At 31.1% G+C, this 19,388-nt stretch overlaps 1 protein-coding gene across 2 annotated transcripts in view; it reads left to right on the forward strand.

Moving 5' to 3' along the window:
* LOC145677824 (lysosomal acid glucosylceramidase-like) overlaps positions 1-19,388 on the forward strand; it is a 111,904-nt gene that overhangs the window by 84,909 nt on the left and 7,607 nt on the right. For both annotated transcript variants that reach the window (XM_081748149.1, XM_081748147.1), the window contains exons 3-9: positions 6,200-6,400; positions 8,930-9,056; positions 10,438-10,591; positions 10,902-11,062; positions 12,840-13,077; positions 15,527-15,671; positions 18,774-18,853. In XM_081748149.1, coding sequence (XP_081604275.1) covers positions 6,200-6,400; positions 8,930-9,056; positions 10,438-10,591; positions 10,902-11,062; positions 12,840-13,077; positions 15,527-15,671; positions 18,774-18,853 — 1,106 coding nt within the window. The remainder of the gene's footprint in view (positions 1-6,199; positions 6,401-8,929; positions 9,057-10,437; positions 10,592-10,901; positions 11,063-12,839; positions 13,078-15,526; positions 15,672-18,773; positions 18,854-19,388) is intronic.

Here is a 19,388-nt window from a genome sequence, read left to right on the forward strand (position 1 = left end):
TCATTAGTAAAATACAATATATTGAAAATCTATCTCATAAAAAAACCACACCATATTTCCATAATCGTCCATGGATCTATCAAGCATATAGTGGTTTAAAATACCTGAAACCTTTTATTCATGAGGTACCTCTAAATTCCTTGCCTTACTCCAATATGCAACTAATCTAGTTAGTATTGAAGCTAATATCACAAATTTCATTAAAATAGATAATCCAGAATTACACAATAAAATATATAAAAACATTTGGACAGAACAAATTCAAAAATTAAGACCAGATACTGTTTTGATTTATACGGGTGCATCTAAATATCCAGAGTCTTCAGTGGGAGCTGCAATATTCATTCCATCACAAAACATAACTTTGAATTATAAATTACCTTTATCATTATCGATTTTTGAAGCAGAAGCTTTTTCTATCCGCCAAGCTTTATTATATATCAAACAACAAAACCTAATTGTATCTTGCATTTGTACAGATTCCCTCAGTGTGTTACAGGCATTAAAGAACATTCATTGGAATGCAAAGATAATATGGATCCTTTTTAAATATAAAAAATTTATTTCAAAAGTTTAAATAAAAGAAACTCTCTATACATTTCTATTTTCTTCGCTCTCACATAGACCTAGAATATGGGGACCTTATTGATACCGCTGCAAAGAGTGCATGTAAAGACGGGAAACCAAGTTATATTAAAATTCCTTATCAAAGCTATTACTACATTATAGATCGACACTTTTCAATTGTAATATCATTCTGGCAACAGAATAACAAAGATAGGCCAGGACACTTTTATTGGGAAACAGTTGGAAATCATTCACAAAAATCCAGAGAGTTTGTATATAATTGGTCAAGAAAAGAAATAATCATCAACATGCACGGCAGTGCATGGCAGCCAAGTTCCGCGAAGAAAATGAAAACTGGCCTGCACTGCCGTAAGCATATTATAAACGAACAAGAGTTTTGGATAAAATCGCCGATTTCGAGGCTTTGTAAAAACGATTCTATTAAGGGTAGAAACATGAAATTTAGAATGTAAGAAGATATCCCAGAGATGTATTCATATGCCAAATTTCACGTTCCCATCTTCAACCATATTCCAGTACTGGACCCCCAAAATATGCAGTTTTCAGACTCACTGACTCACTCATCAAATTGATTAGGTACTTCCCAATGAGATAGAAACTTGAAACTTTGCATAAAGGTACCCTACAATAATTTGAGTATGGAAAAAGTCCCAAATCTGAGGAATGTGCTATGGGATTTTTTTTATGTACAAAAAAAAGTCTGAAACTCTGCACAAAGGTACCTTATAGTATTTTGAGTATGCAAAAAGTCTGAAATTTGAGGAATGGTCTACTGGAAAGTTTTTATAGGGAAAAAAAACTGTCCTTAGCCAAACAAGAAATTGTTTCACTCCCTCACTCATCAAATTAATTAGGTACTTCCCAATGAGATAGAAACGTGAAACTTTGCATAACGGTACCCTATAATGACTTGAGTATGGAAAAAGTCCGAAATGTGAGGAATGTGCTATGGGAGTTATTTATGGGCGAAAAACTGTCCTTACCAAAGCAGAAAATGGTTCATTCAGTCACTCATCACATTGATTTGCTAGTTCCCAATGAGATAATGACGTGAAGCTGTGCATAAAGGTACCTTATAATGACTTGAGTGTGAAAAAGGATCGTAATGTGAGGAATGTGCTATGCATATTGGTACCTATCTTACGTAATGACTTGTGTAAATACAAGGTTCCAAATTTAAGGAATGTACTATGGGAATTTTTAAGGGCGAAAAACTGTCCATAGCCATTAGATACTTCTTAATGAGATAAAGAAGCGAAACTCTCCATAAAGGTACCCTATAACGGCTTGAAAATGAAATTTGAGGAATTTGCTATGGAAAATTTTTCATTAGCAAAAAAAACTGTCCTTACAATTAGAAATCGGGAACGATTCCGTTATTGAACACATCATGTGCATAGTGATAATGTTGTCAATCGTCTGAGTGGTTGAGTTGGTGCCCTCCTCGCTGGTCTATTGACTACCACGTGCGCCTTTGGTGTATGGGGTCCTGGGTTCGATTCCCGGTGGAAGAGCCTTTGGTATCTTAACTCTCCTCGATGTTTCTGTGTTCGTGTCCCTGTCGTTCTAAGTTAATAAAAAAATGAGCTACGATCACTGAGAAAACAGGCATAGTATACAAATATACGGGATCCTTATGTTTACTACATAAATCAATACTTAACATACGTTATCCATATGCTACATACGTACTGCCCTTTTTCCCACTTAGATGTTACACAATGTCGTTGCAGGATGTCTGACATCTAACAGTCTTCCGTACATTACGTACGTCAGCTATAAGTTACATACGGCCATCTGTATGTGAGATCCTGACCGCCTACATACAGTTTTTTCGTTCGTGTGGAAAGTACGTTTATTCGGAACACTTATACGGAAAGTATGTTTAAAATATGCTGTTTCAGTTATACGTTTAGTGTACGTTAAGTCCAAAAACTACAAGATTTACACATATATCCAACGTTTTTACGTACGCCAGATATATTTTTTCTCAGTGTGCGAGTAAAATAAGTGAAAGCTAGTAATAAGTAGTTAAGCAAGTTAATGAGACAGGTTCTGTGAATCAGTTAACTTTTAAAAACGTGGCTAAGACACGTACATAATGCCGTAAATTTCGTGGTTGGAAACCCAGACAAAGAAAGCCAATATTTTGTCTTTTTTCGGTGAATATTTTTTCTTTATTGCAGTCATCGGTATTAAATAGATATTGAAATTAATTTGGTAAGTAAGATAATGTAGAGGTGAGAATATTTAAAGTTAATGAAGTTTTCGAAGAAATGAGAAATGCAATTGTTCGAATTTATGTGAGACTAGCAACAAAATGTAACCGATTTCGTAAATATATTGGTACTACGAGTTGTATTATGGTTATCACAGTCATTATGTAAAAATGTTCTTAATGCTTCGTGTCTCTATCTGTGAACAGTGTGCGAATCTCTTACGTATCAGTCTTTTCGTCAACAGTGAATTTCGTGCCTTTGCTCTTCATATTTTCTAAATTTGCCCTCCTGGGAGTTCGCCCCCACACCCTCGCCTTTGCTCGGCCTACTTCCTCACACCTCTTAGGCTTTCGATTCCCGAATTTCAAGTTTCTTTTCCTATTTCAACTATCTAAAAGATAAGATTTTATATTCCAGGAAAATGCCTATTTAAATAACATGGTGATTTCTTCATCTCCCTGTAGACTTCTTAAAAATTAAAAATATTCAATTTTGGGGTGTAGAAGACGCCCAATATAAATAGCATGGAAAAGGTTTTTCTGTTTCCCATAAAACCACTCTAAAGTTGGAATTGTTTATTTTTACTGATTTACTTAGGTAATACTAATGAAAACGTACAAGCATAACGAATTTCAATTTTTTATTCCAATTCCAAGTTCCTAAAACATGAGATTATATGTAAAAAAAAAAAAAAGACCCATTTAAATAACATGGGAAATTTCTTCATCCCCCTTCATCATTTCAACTTTCCACGTCAACCGGAAGCACCCCTTTAATTTATGTCAGTTCATGTAGTTTTATATACAGTTAGAATATGTTGGTGGCAAATATTATTAAGTTTACAAGCTATTTGAAAGGTGTATATCATTGGAAGGAAAACCCGAGGCAGTATGAAACTGCGCAACATGCGCGTCATGTAATGAACTCCGTAATTTGAAAAGGTAGAGAACAACTAAGTATATTGAAACACCAGCTATGTCTAGTGATGTAGCAGCGAGGATTCAGCATCAAGGGTATTGGGTCCTAATGATACTCTTCGTAAATATACTCCATAGTTCTGGATAATCACAATAACATTTTAAAACACATTTTTCTGACCAGAACAAAATGAATTATTTAATAACTATACGAATTATTTAATAACAAAAATCGTATAGTTATTAAATAATTCATTTTGTTCTGGTCACGATCGCTAACATCTCATTTTTCATTACCTAAATACGAAGAGTATCATTTTAAAACACATTTTTCTGACCAGAACAAAATGAATTATTTAATAACTATACGAATTATTTAATAACAAAAATCGTATAGTTATTAAATAATTCATTTTGTTCTGGTCAGAAAAATGTGTTTTGAAATGACACTCTTCGTATTTAGGTAATGAAAAATGAGATGTTAGCGATCGTGATTTTGTAGTTCGGGTAAATGAATTAGAATTTCGTTTGGACATAACTCTCTGACAGATATTTAATAGAATAAATCCTTCCCGCTGTTCTAGTGGCTAGCATGTGCGTCTTTCTTGTACAGGGTCTTGGGTTCGATTCCCGGTGGGAGAGCCCATGGGAACTAATGTTGCATGTGACACATTATGACTCCTTTAAAAATGTACAATTTTAAATTTAAATCCAGCAATATGCCACAATTGAAAATCCCAATATACGATATTGACATGGTGAACTACAAAAAGAAGTGAAATATGAACGAAAACACCAGAGGTGCAAAAAGTGCAGCCAAGTTCGTCAGCCTCAAAAAGTGTTGAGATGAGGATGGATGAGCCAAGTTCCTTGGCCACTCCATCTGAAAGGAGCACTGGAACTTGGCGCGAGGTGTCTAACATATTCTGTTAAGATGTCTGTTCCTAGTTTCACGGCAGGGACATTTCAGCTCTAAGGCTAGTGGTGGCCCCCAAATCCACCACGCTCACGTTTCGAACCACCAATCTCACTGCAGTATACTGTATATGTGCCTTAGCGCCTTAGCAAAGTTGATATTCCTAAGGTTGGTGGTGGTCCCAAACTCACCACGCCCACCACCACTATTCCTAAGGTTCCTTAACATCTTTTTCCTTGACACCTCGCGCCAAGTTCCAGTGCTCCTTTCAGATGGAGTGGCCAAGGAACTTGGCTCATCCATCCTCATCTCAACACTTTTTGAGGCTGACGAACTTGGCTGCACTTTTTGCACCTCTGGTGTTTTCGTTCATATTTATTATAGAATACTGTCTGGTACTGCAATTACTCCAGCTAAGTTATTCTAAATAAAAAAAAGAATACTTACCATTGTTGGTGCGATAAGGGTATAGGTACACTAGACCACATTTTATTTGAATGTAGTTTCTTACAACCAAATAAATCCATGTTTCTTCAGAAGTTAAATCAAATTCTTGGAATGGGCCCCTTTTCTTATAAATACTATATCATGACATCATATAATTGAAACGCAATTCGTTGTATGATTCAGTTCATTTTACTTAATGAAATAATTAAATAAAAATTAAGATAGTAACATAAGAAGGAATATTTTTTAAAAATCTGTTATATTAAATCATGAAGACAATAATTCTATACAGAGAAAGAAACTCTCATGATGATGACGACAATTTGTGTTACCCGAAATATTCCTTCACTTGAAGAAGATTGGAAATTTATGGAAACAACTATTTAAGATTATCTAACAAACACAACACTTATAGCCTAACAAAACTATCTGTAAGTCGGAGGCACTCCTTCAACACTAATAATAGTGAAGAAGAAAGAAAGAAAGAATTACGGATAGATTGATTGAGTTAATCAAGATCATATGAAATAGTAACAAGTTGTTTATGAAGATTTAGATTATGATATGAAGTTATGTACGAATATATATATATATGAATAAGGAAGCTAATGTAAGCACAGAGTGAGAATAAAGCGATCACCTAAGATATGTTGTTTTGTGATTAAAACGATTCATAGGTCGCCCATTTGTGTAACCTTTAATAATGTAATAAGGTTTCTATAATTGACTAAACGGTGATTATTTTTAATAAATACCGAATTATTTGATTCTAGCTAACAGTGTTCAAGTATAGCTGTTTGAAGGAAATGTGTAATTTTCCAAGTAAATCTCAATCCTTCCTTCTCCAAAGTAAAGTTTCTTTACTTGTAAAGTTAATTAGATATTTCGATTCTATGTATTTGCAAGTTCCCCTGTAATAAAATTCGTACGTTTTTGTTGAATTGGACAGAAAAATCTTTGCTACTTCTGAAGTGATAATTTTATGAGAACTTGATTAATTTTTACATTTATATTTTTGATGGGATTAAATGACATTTCATTTTTGTATTATTATTACTATTGTTGTTGAATAGGTTATAGCTTTTTAAAAAATGTTTGTTTATTTTCTACAGCTCTTTCTGGGAAACCTTGCATTCCAAAAGATTATGGACTTGGAGGAACAGTTTGTGTCTGCAATGCTACCTATTGTGACACTGTGGATCCAGTTAAGGAGCTTTCGCCCGGAGAATATTTATTGTATTCGTCTAGTATGGACGGACTTAGGTTGAAGAGAACAAGTGGAGGTTTTGCTAAATGGCAACCGAACTCAAAAGGTAAGAATATGAATAGGATAATAAGTTATCTGCTATTTTTCCTTTACGAAATATTCATTACCGTAAGATTTGAGCAAAGTATTTTCATATATCACGTAGTTATTATCATAGTTGTCAGGCAACCTTATACATACACACACACACACACACACACACATATATATATATATATATATATATATATTTATATAAGTTGATTATCGTTAACAATAACTACGTTCTAATGAATAGATTCAAAATTTTCAGAAATCCAGAGGTAAATTTAAGTGGATTATTTCTTCAACTACATGAAACAAATTGTCACAATGAGTTTTCTACTATCATTGTTAAGTCACATTTTTGTAAGTTGAGAAGTTTTCGCATGCTGTGACACCCACTTATCTTGTCATCATGTGTTAAGAAATACCCTTTTTTGATAATTCATAAATGGAACTCTATCTCTTCTTCATTTTTCCGTTATACTTTTTTTTATCACGTTCTTCAGATTAGGATTTCATCTTAATCAGTGATTGTGTCAAATATATTTATATTTTCATTTTAAAAATAATATTCAATGTCCCATCTCCCTACCTCTTCAACTCTTTTCCACTTTTTTCTGTCGGTTAGCGTAAGCGCCTTTGGCGTGGGAGACCCGGGTTCGATTCCCGGCGGGAGCTCATGTGGTTCGGATTCTACGTTAATCTTATATAGCCTCGCTGCTGGAAAGGACTTTAAACTCAAAATCAAATTAAATCAAACTTTTTTCTGTTACACTTAATTAATTTTTTCATTCTTACTCCATATTCTCACAGTTATCTCTTTGTTTTTTTTATTGATTTTTTATATTCGTTTGTACTTTTTGTTTCTTTCAAAAATATTTCATAGAAACTAAGAATAATCTTTAGGATTTTGTAGCTAGAATTTTCTTAAGAAAGAGTAATGATTTCCACATTTAATCCTATACTTAAGTTATTACTATTATAAATGTACAAATATGGACGAGAATACCTGTCATGTCATATGAATGGATATCGGTACTTCAAACTTGTGTTGGTACTTCAGGACCTCGTATAAAGCAGCAAAATGAACCTCTTCAGACGCTGCTTTTAAATGTCGTTGAAGAAAAGAATTGTACGTTTAGTGCTGGGGAGATTGATACTCTCAACCCTAAGCCCGAGTAAGACTCAGGGTATTTCTATAATGGAAACGGACAAAGCCCTAGTTTAGCTTGGGCATTACGTATGAATCTCTCAGATACCTTCCGCAGGTGGGAGTCAGTTCTCGATTGCTTGGACAATTTATTTGGGCACTCACTTAAAATAAAATTTGACTTACTTGACATTTAGCGATTAAATTGTGAAGATCTTGTATGCTAAAAACTGTTATTTGTTTTGTTGTTACACGATACTTCTCTGACATACATAGATAAATGTTTTGTATTAAGTTTGTTTTACTTTTTTTCTGTAGTAATACATTAACGAATGTAAATGAATAAAGGACAAATAATTAACATTGTAACATTTTCACCAAACGACAACAATAATAAACAAGTTTTGCACGTCTTTCAGTTATGGTTCTGCTTAAACTTTTTATGTAAATGAAAGAGTATTTGTTTGAATAATATCGTAGCTATTCCACTCAACAATACTACTAAACGTTATATTTATCTTCAATTAGAATGTTTACCTTTCCAAATTCCTGGTATTTTTAAAAAAAGCACTAAACTCACAGAGAGCTGGAATTTACCTAGTTATATAGGTCTATAAGCCAGAAGCGTAAACATCGACAGCAAATTAGTAATAATGAACATAATCCCAGTTTCAAGATTCAAGGAAAAAATAATATGTAAGAAATATATGTTCCTGACATTCTAATCATAAGTGGAACAGGTAAGTAGTATATCTTGGTGCCTCCTCTGGCTATGGGCATCATGATTCTTGTGAAATATCCAGATGATGTAAATTACTAGCAAAGAAACAGTGCAAATGGTTACGAGAAACTTGAAAAGGAGAGAGAAAACACAGGAGATAATGAGATTAAAGAAGATATTGTAAATTGTCGAGATCTCTTGAGAAGTTGAGTGATATAAATGGTGTCATGTTTCTTGTTTTAATCACAATAAAAAGTTTAGACTAAAAAAAGAGAAAAAACGCAATTGGTTCTTCTTATTGAAATTGATGTCGCGTAAAATACAAAGGAGAGAATGATGACATCTCAAACCAGGCAAATAACTTGCCAGATATGAGAAATAATGATAATAACTATAATTTCTAAACGCAGTGGAATCAATTGCTATTAAATTTTAGGTTTATTAAACACTGGTGCAATATATAACACATACAAAACAATACAATAAATGCATATATATAAGTACATATACAACATTAATTTAAACTTTGACATTGGAAGCCTATGTTCATTATTGGTGTTGAACGAAATTTGCTTACTATTCATAGATGATATTATTAGACTTTATTTATAAAACACTATTATATTTTCTTATAAAACACTATCAATATGAAGGTGTTGATTTTGTTTTAAATTTCACAGCCGCCCATTATATAATAAATTCAAACAAGACATTTCAAACCATTGTCGGCTTTGGAGGTGCGTTTACTGATGCAGCTGGTATTAATATTTTATCACTCAGCAAACAAACCCAAGAAAATCTACTTAAGTAAGTAATTTTAATTCATTTTTTTGAATATTCTTCATTTATTACATTGTCAACAACTAAAGATTGTTTTTCAAGATTCTGAAACTATTTTTGAAACATTCTTTTGAACGACTTGGCAGTTTCAGTTTTCCTTAAATTCTTAGGAGAACAAATTGTCCGTTCTGTTCTGTAACCTCACTCGAGATTTCAAAGCACTGACCATATATCCGTTCGCCCATAACATTAATTATTGCATTAATGAATGTGGTTGTTTAATGTTTAAATGATGTACGGTCTCCTTGTTCTATTGTTTCAGTTTTAAAACTTGTGTTTTATATATCATATGTTTTAAGTTTGATATATGTTTAATATGTTTAATATGTTATCATATGTTTAATATGTTTAACATGTTTGGTATGTTTAATATAATTTCACTGTGTTATTGATATAAACCATATACATTTTAGAAATCTTTATACAGATCTTTTAAATTTATACAGTATATTGAAATATAATTTATATCATTAGTATATTAGTATTTGGTATTAATGTTTTTGTTTCAGTTCTAGTTATATATTAATCATAATGTGACAGATGTTTCAAATATGGTTAATAATTATTAAATTTATTAATTGTAGAAGACTTCTAGAAGGATATAAGAATACGTGTTTCACTGCTCTGTGTTTCACTATTCACTATACTTTCCAGTGTTTCTTTTTTCCTTTTTCTTTTATAACTTCTAGAGTAACAAAATAATATCTTATAAATACATAAAAAACGCACTACAAAATTAATTTACAAGATCTCACACTACATTAAAAAATTCCCAATATGATCCGACATTTTTGCCATTCCAATCGAAACTTTTGAAGTTGCCACGTGCCTCAAAAAGTTGTTGACAGTAACTTTTTTCTTAAAATGACAAAATTTTGTGCTGTGTGCACCAATAATATTCCTAGGTGTGGATATGTGTTATTAAATGTAGTAATTCTTCTCCTAAATGTGTTTGATCCTTCTTTAACTTAACCGGCTAGTAGTGAAGAAAGGCCTACTCCAGCCCTCAGCCTTCCCTCCAACTATATATCACATACATTAACCAACTTTATGTGCATTGAAAATAAATATGGAAATTAAATTTTGAATATTATCGATTATATATTATATCGATAATATTAGGTTATATCGATTATATATTATATTCTAGTTCTCTAAAAATCCTACTTCATCCAAATTTACAGCTATAGCAAAGAGTGATATTCAAAATCTATTCTGTCTTAGACATTAACAGTTTTTTCTGTATTACGCTTAGAGTACTTTTAATCCTCGAAACAAGGTAGCACAAATTATGCTCTTCATCTACTATATTTAATACTTCAAATGTAATCTCTTTTGAATATTTTAGGTCATATTTTTCTCAAGATGGAATAGAATACACAATGGGCCGTCTCCCAATTGCTGGTACAGATTTCTCTACTCATACTTACACGTATGATGATGTCCCTGGAGACAACAATCTGACGCATTTTCAACTGGTGGAAGAAGATTTCAAATATAAGGTAAAATATGCTAAATTACTATTTTAAAAAATGAATAATTTTAGTGCATAATTTAGTTTCTCATAATTTTGATATTTCTATTTATTTTTCTGCTTTGTAATATGCATTTTATGTGTTTCATGTTGATTTATGTGTACTTTCCACATTCATGATCAAATTTTGAATACACTAAAAATGTTTAATATATTGAATCCTTTTTTGGGTGACCAATTGTATTCCAGTGATTTCACTGAAATTTGGGATGCGTTTTTGAGCTGATATCTATTAAAAATAAAAACTAATTTAATCGTAACTTTTGTTTTATTCTTAGATACCCCTAATAAAGAGAGCGAATGATATGAGTAGACAGACAATTAAACTTGTTGCAAGTGCTTGGACTGCTCCTCCTTGGATGAAAACAAATAACGATTATTCTGGATTAGGCTTTCTTAAAGAAGAGTATTATCAACTGTGGGCCGATTATCTTATAAAGTAAGTATCGTACTATCACAAGTGTATTAACATGTGTTCATGCATGCTTTCTTGATTACATAATAATAGCAAGTTTATTAATTCACGAAAATAAACGTTGTTTATATTATGACTTAAGATCAGCTAACATACAGCCTGGCTACACACTCAGTCATGTATAACAGTAAATTTTCGTCATTCAATAGCTTCTGAATAGGCAAAGTAAAATACAGTTTTAGTAAATCATATTATCTATAATTTGCAGAAGACTGTCAGTGCTTGAGCCTTCACATCTGGTATGAAAGGTCTCTGGTTCAATCCTAGCCTATTCAAGTATTTGGTAGACAATATCATGTCCATGAATCATCTTGGCTCTCCCTTTTCCTCCCACTCTGTTATTTTACCAGAACATAACCATAAAACGTGAAACTAAGAAGTTTCATTTCATTACTTTCATTGCATCAGGATTATGGGGAAACTTTTTAGTGGTAATCTATGAGGATAAACAAAAGAATTAATTTGTAGATAGAATACATTTTACTATACAGAGTTTCTCAAAACAACACCGACTACGTTTGAGACCTGATTCCTGACATTAAGATAAGACAAAAAGTATAGGCCAACCTTGATGCACAAATGTTTCCTTTCGGAGTTATAGGCTGCCGAAAACATGCAAAAATGAACTTTAAAGGCCCATAGCTCCAAAATTATGAGACCTACCGTAGTCGGGACAAGCCTTCACTCAGGAACTAATACGTGAACTATCCAAAAAATTCATGTTTCAGAATCCTAAGATACTCATGCAACAATTTTTATAGAGGGAGTTTGGCTACGGACATATAATTTCAAGTAATCACCAACTACCTCTATAAAGATGGTTGGGGAAGCACCGCAGGATTCTGAAACATGGATATTTGGATAGGGCACATACTAGTTTTTAAGTGAAGTCTTGACCCGACTGCGGTAGGTTCCACAGTTTTTGAACTATGGACCTTTAAAGTTAATTTTTTCATGTTTTCGGCAGACTATAACTCCGAAAGGAAGCATTTGTGTACCCTGATTGGTCTATACTTTTTGTCTTATCTTGGTGTCAGGAATCACCTCCCAAACGTTGTCGGTGTTGTTTTGAAACGCTCTATATATTGTAGTATTTTGTAAGAATAACTGCTTGACTTTGAATCTGCGCTATCATAAAATGATTTGTTTTTCAACATTTTTACTAAAGCCTGTGCATATATTTCTATCACTTGTTTTCTTCGGCTGCTACAAATAGTCTATGATTTTAATTTTTGTTGAAACTTGCAGAAGCAAATCTTAAAGAGGGAAAGAAAGTATGAATAAATTCGTTCTGACAGTTTTGGTTATTCTGACTAGACTAGAGTTGAGAATAAATCCAGTAACGATTTTGGATAATACAAAAATCATATCATTAAAAACAATTTACATTGCTGTTACACACATTTGTTTTACTATGCGATACTCACCGTTTATTTTCAGACTTCAAAAATATAATTACATATACTTTCACTTTTAAAATACAAGTTAAATTTTATAATATGATTACTTTCACAATAAAACACTTCGAAATATCTTTCAACTTCTATCTACAGACTATGGTGTCATATCAATATATATATATATATTAAGTAAAGCACAATAACAAAGACTTATGCAATGTAAGAATTAAGTCTAGAAAACAAGGTTCCATTATAGTAGCAAGAGAAACAAATTCATTTATTAATATTTAAATGATACAATAATATTATGTTCTCTTTTCTCTTTCTCTCTTTTTATTTAGATTTTTAGATAAGTACAAAGAAGAAGATATAGATGTTTGGGGAATTACTACTGGAAACGAACCAATCAATGGCATCATACCAATCAATAGATTTAATTCTATGGGTTGGAGCGCTATATCGCAACGCAAGTGGATTGCTAAATATTTTGGTCCTACGCTTCGTAACTCGGACCACAACGAAACCAAATTGATTGCTCTAGATGACCAGAGATTCTTCTTACCTAGATGGGTTGAAACGGTACGTTTTCGCATTTTTTCTTCTGTCAGTAAAATAATATTACAAAGATAAACTATTAGTGAACATATAATATACACTACAAAATCTCAGACTTGGAATTGGACCATGGAACAATCACACTAGAGATTAGCGCTCTACCCTGATCCACTATATGTCTTTTTGGACATCTTGCTACAATGTGATTTTAAAAATAAAACTTAAAAAAACAGTCGTACAATTATACACCGAGGTGAAATGGATAATAATGATCGAATGAGGAAAATAGAAGGAAACGGGCCGAGAAAACCCATGCACACGGTGTTTGCCGATCACAAAGCCTTCTTAGAGGGATAGAATCGAATCAGGGACTGCAGACACCAGAGATAAATTCTCTGCCACTAAGCCCTTTATTAAAAACATATTAAGACATTTAATTTTTTTAATATCATTGCAGTGCGGTAATGTGGCAATAGTAACATTTGTCTACATGCGAGTTGGTGAAAGTCTAATCATTATAACTAAACAAAGCTAATGTTTGGTAATACTTTTTTAATTTTAGAACAGCTTACAAATTGTATTTGAAAAAGAAAGACACAAAACTGAAATCGAACATGTGATGATACCAGGTAGAGACCACATAAAGAAACAGACTTCTCTGGTTAAATGAGAAATAGTCTTTTCAGCACTTAAAATAAATAACGTTTCTTAAAACTGTACTAATGTGACTAATTTTCCCTCTGTTTACAAAAAGTTACAATATATTTTTTAATATTTTCCATCGAAATAACAGTGAAGAAATGGACAGGATACAAATAGATCTTTTTATAGAACTCTGTATACTTCTTAGATTCTTCTGACATTTGTTAGATTACTTCTTTATGTCTTGAATTGTTACAAGTGAAAGAAACATTGAAAGAGAACACCAGAGATACAACAACATTCCAAACTCAACCTTTTCAAAACATGTAAAGGAAATTGTACATTGAATGGATTAGGAAGATCGTCTTTGAAAAAAATGTTTAAATTGAAAATTAACTTTACAACTGAATAGGGATTGTGTAGATACGCGTTATATATATGCTTATTATTATTATTATTATTATCATATTTGAATTAGGACAATTGGATCGAACTTTTTTCATTTTATTGTTTATATGTCTTTTTTCATATTGGAAATGTCTTTTGTTATCATGTTATATTTATCTACAGAAAATACAGCATCTAAATTTAAGATGAATAACTGGCATAATTGTAGTTGCTAATCAAAATTATCTACAATTATATTTCATTATACATTTCATCAGTAATAGAGAAAGTTTTGTCTGAGATAGTCGTTTCTTAAAGTTCCTCAAATAAAACTTTGTAAAACTCGTATTTTCTTATTTTAGAAAATATATGGAAATTTGATTCCACCTGTTACGTCTAAATCCGTAGCCCCTGTCGACGTAAAAGGAAATTTTACAGAAAGAAATTTAAAAAGTCAGTAAAAAATTACAAATAAATTACAAGGATACTATTGTTACCAACATTTTTTCATAAGGAATTTATATAGGATCCATCATATTGTTGCAGCCATGGTTGCCTAGATATAATAAAATGTGAAATAAACTGATTTTTAGCAAATTAAGGGAAAATTTGCAAGTAATAATTTAAATTAAATATACATCAGAAATAGAGGAAATAACCAATAATATAATACAATATCCTCTGCATGTGTAGATTTAATGAAACTCAAAGGTAAAAAATTCTGCTGATAGGTAATTTAATAATATACATGGACAGTGGATTATTCAAGCACATCACTAATAAGATATGATACAATCCATGCAATCTACATAACTTCTCTCTTCAAAATATTTGATAAATTGATTGAAAACTATTTAACGCCCCTTTTGAGCATCCAGGCTACATAAGAGAGGACCTACTGTTTAAAGTAGGATTCCAACCATTACTTGACTCTTTATCCGTGGCTAGTACCTCAACAGTTAGAGACTTAAAAATGAAGATAACTTTCCAAGTACATATTTCTGTTTTTAAACTGAGTAGCTTCGTTTTCTTCATACTACAATAAAGTGTGCGTAAATCTTTTCGAGAAAAAAAGTATGGAGCTAGATATGTATTTTTACTGGTGACTGTTTAAATGTTTTGTGTATCTTGAACTACGTACGCACTGTTTTCTACGAATCTCAAGTATTGGCTTTTCTTAATTTTATATAAGCCTTTCCATTGTATAGTAATAGCTTTTAGATTGTAAAAGTGTATATATGACTAGATGCTTTAAAAAATATATGAATGAGCCATTAATTACTATCTATTCTTTAAAAGCTATTTCTTACCATAGAATGTTAAGAATTTTTTATATTATTTTAAATATAATATTTTTAATTGTCATTTTAAATCTATATAGTAATTCAAATTTATTCAGAATGTTATATTCTTATTTTAATTTAGTTTTATTTTATTTATTTAGCTGATGCAAGATGAAGAGGCAGCTAACTATATTGATGGCATTGGTGTTCATTGGTACTGGGATTTCTTGTTTTCCGCCAGATTGCTAAGTGATACACATGCGCTCTTCCCCGATAAGTTCATTTTAGCAACGGAAGCCAGCGTTGGTAAATAGTAATTTGTATTTATTTTCATAATTAAGAATAGCAAAGATAAGAAGATAGGAAACTAATTGTCCTTTGAGTTACTCTGTTCTAATCTATACTTTTGAAAATATAGCTTCTTCAAAATGAATGAATTATTTGGCCTAGCTCTGTATTATCTTCAATCAATTTTGACTAGATAAATATGTAAGAACAAAACCTAAGAACTCAAAGACGGGACAAACAATATATTGCAATATTTCAGTAGTCTTCTATAATGTTTATCACAAATCTGATATCGTTTTCTGTAACTTTTGTTTGAATAATTAGGGAATAAATAGGTCCTTATTTCTTAATAAATCTTCTTAAAAATATTTCTTGTGCCTATATTTTAGGAAATTTATTGGATAACTGTTTATTTATTATATGCAAATCATGTAATAAATGTGATAGAGCATATGATGTAATCTTAGTCATCGAAAGTAAGAATCCAAAATACCTAGGTATATTTATTACATATTAAGTTATTTTCTTTAAAAAAAATCATTTTCTGCACTTTCTAACGAGGCTATTGTCTTCTACGAAGGTATCTTCATATCGTTTCATCATAATAAAATTACTGCATGATGCGAGAAAAAGTGAAATAAAAAGTTTGAAATACAGTTGTATTTTACATAGTTGGAAATATTTAATTATGTAATATCATCAATGTTTTTATGCTTTACTAATCTGTGATCATGATCACGTAGACGTAAATAAAGATGTTAAAGTTGGCAACTATGGAAGAAAATGCACTTTAAGATTAAAGATTGATGTCTTGCTTAGTTTGTAATTTTCTTAATTTCCCAGAAAGATGTGTGATATTCAATGTTTTCTGTCAGCAATTGGGAAAGAGTAAATCCAACAGCTTCCACACTTCGACGATGTTTTCTCGTTGTAATATTAACTTTGTACTTAAGCATATAAGAGTATATTATCTAGTTAATTAGTGAGATAATGATTTAGTAAAGAAGAAATAAATCCATAAATATTCAATAAATCAATAAATAAATCAATAAATAGCTTCATATATATTTTTCAAACCTCTTCAACGGAAAACAACAGATACAATCAAGTAATTTTCTGTCTTATTTTAAATATTGATTGGTACTAATTACTATTTTCTTACTTATAAATATATGAAGAGCTCAAGTACAAAACTAGTTATATCCATTTTTTGAAAAAAGTACGTTATCGGTGCCAGTGCACTTTCAGGGGCTTCGTACTTGTGTAGGTTTGGTGTTTTTTGTATAAAAGGTTATATCTTTCAGTTTATACAACAATAAAAAAGTATGCATTTAATTAGAAAAAAGTTACATATAAAAAGATGTTTACTGTATGTCTTTTCTTGCTTTTTGCTAACATTATGAATTTTAAATTTTACTTTATATTAATAATATCATTGTTGAAGGTGCTGTAAAAGTCGATGAGATGAGGCAATATTGAGTTATAATTATAATGGTGGCAAAATAATGAATCTCAGAGAATGTTTAAGACTACCTAAAATTCTTAGATTTTGGGAAGGATTTCGGTTTTTAGTGACCATATCCTCGCTTTTATTCGTGAGATTGAAATAGCTAACATTATCTGATATTTTCCTTTTCAGATTTCGGATTTCAGATTTCAGATTTTTGTTCTACTCTTGTTGTAACTTTCTTGTTATATATTTTATATTTTGTTTTTTATTTATTTTTCTTTTTGTTTTATTACATTTGATTTCTACTTTGTTTTAGAATTTTTATTATTTTTATGAGCAGCATTTGTCGGACATTGTCGTTTTCGTGACAAGGTCAATTAACCTTGGTACTAACATTCTCATTAAACTCCAATTAATCAATATTTATCAAGCTAAATTATCTGTCAAAGCTAGGAGCAAACAAAGTTATGAATGCTATTCATTGCTATCTGAACAATCTTATACCAATGAATCAAACAATAAAAAACATCAAACTCGTTGTCTTGGTTAGTGGTAAGCTACGAAGGACAAAACAAGAACAATATTATGATATCCATGATTTATTCTTGGTTTCGGAATAATCTTGAACCCGTGGAGGAAGAAGCATTGCTCCTTCCTAAACATACTCATAGGTTCTTGCACATGGCAGGTTATTTCAATGCTCTTTTACAAGACAATGAAATTATTCTCCTTATTGAAGATTTCTACAGTATATTCAGAAAACATGTGTATGTTCATTTGCTCTGAAGATTAGTGAGTTCAAGACTGGAAGTCAAAGTATTTAGAGAATTACAAACCACTGAATGCCATTCAACCAGGGCAAAAATTCGACATTTGGAAGCAAAACAGAGTAAAAAAATCTCAATATAACTTTCGATGGAATTATTTCACTACGGTGACCCTAGTTCCTTTATTTCACTAGTGATGAGAGAATGCAATGAGTTCAAGAGTGCTCCTGCAGCAACAAATATCAATTAGGAAAGACTGTAATGATCCTCAGGAGAATTAAGCATGTATTAATCTTGATCGCCCTTAGATCGTGTATAGAAGCTTTATCCGAAAAGAATAGTTTAGGTCTGTAAAGTTCATTATTCAGTTGAAATTATAAAATCTAAATTAAGTATTATGTCACTCAATTCTTGTACCCATTGATTTCAGCTTGTAGTATTAAATATTGCATTTGAATTATTTCTGAAAACCATATTATTAAAATAATGAGAATGAACAGCATTGAAAACCATATTTTCAATAATTATTTCATAAAACTACTTCAAAATTAATGTTAGAATCTCATCAAGATTTAGTGCACAACAAGTTATATGCTCTGTTCTGTGCAAATCAAGTTACATATATGTTTTAAAGTTAAATAACTCTATGTACAATTAGCATTGAAGGTCAATGTTTTCTTTCTATTCTTGTTACTATACAAATTATTGAATGAAAATAAAATAAAAATAATATATAAATCGAACCGTAAATATATTAACGGGAATATTTTGAGAAAGCATTTCTGGGGAAACATTTGGATTTGAACTCTTCATATATATATATATATATATATATATATATATATCTCGAAATACTTTGTTTTCAAACTTTATTTAATTAATTCTTGTGTTTATTTATTTCAGGAGACAAACCATGGGATTTTCAGAAAGTTATACTTGGTTCGTGGTCTAGGGGTGAACAGTACATTGAAGATGTTATTGAGGTAAAATAACAGAATTATCCAGTAAAAGTATAAAATGAAACCTCAATCAATTAATACTACTGAAGTATTGTTTTCAAGAGAACCCTTTTCAGAATGGAAAGAAACAAGATAATATATAATTTCCTATTACTTGAATAACCCATCAACGTAATAATGAATATAAATACTTTTAAAAAAGAAAGAAAGAAAAAGAAAAACATTACAGTACCTACAGCTTGTTACTTGTATATTAATTCCAGTTTCGAGATCCTCGTTTTGGTTTAAGCTACTTCAGCAATTTTTACTTGAGATAATTATGCGGGTATAAAATTCAGTGAAACTAAAATTTTAATTTTGTATGAATCTTAACAATACGCCTAATTAATGAAAAAATACTATTTTTCTTGTCTGTCCACCCATCATGAAAATGATCTCTACGTTAATTATATTAAGTTCAGGCAGAGAATAGTAAGAGTAAATAATAATAGTTCGGAATGTTAAACTTCTGCAATACGTTTTTAATTTTGTTAGCTAAGAGAACAATGAATATTACATT

Source organism: Thermobia domestica, chromosome 2 (assembly GCF_964235325.1).
Source record: "Thermobia domestica chromosome 2, izTheDome1.hap1.1, whole genome shotgun sequence".
Taxonomy (NCBI): domain Eukaryota; kingdom Metazoa; phylum Arthropoda; class Insecta; order Zygentoma; family Lepismatidae; genus Thermobia; species Thermobia domestica.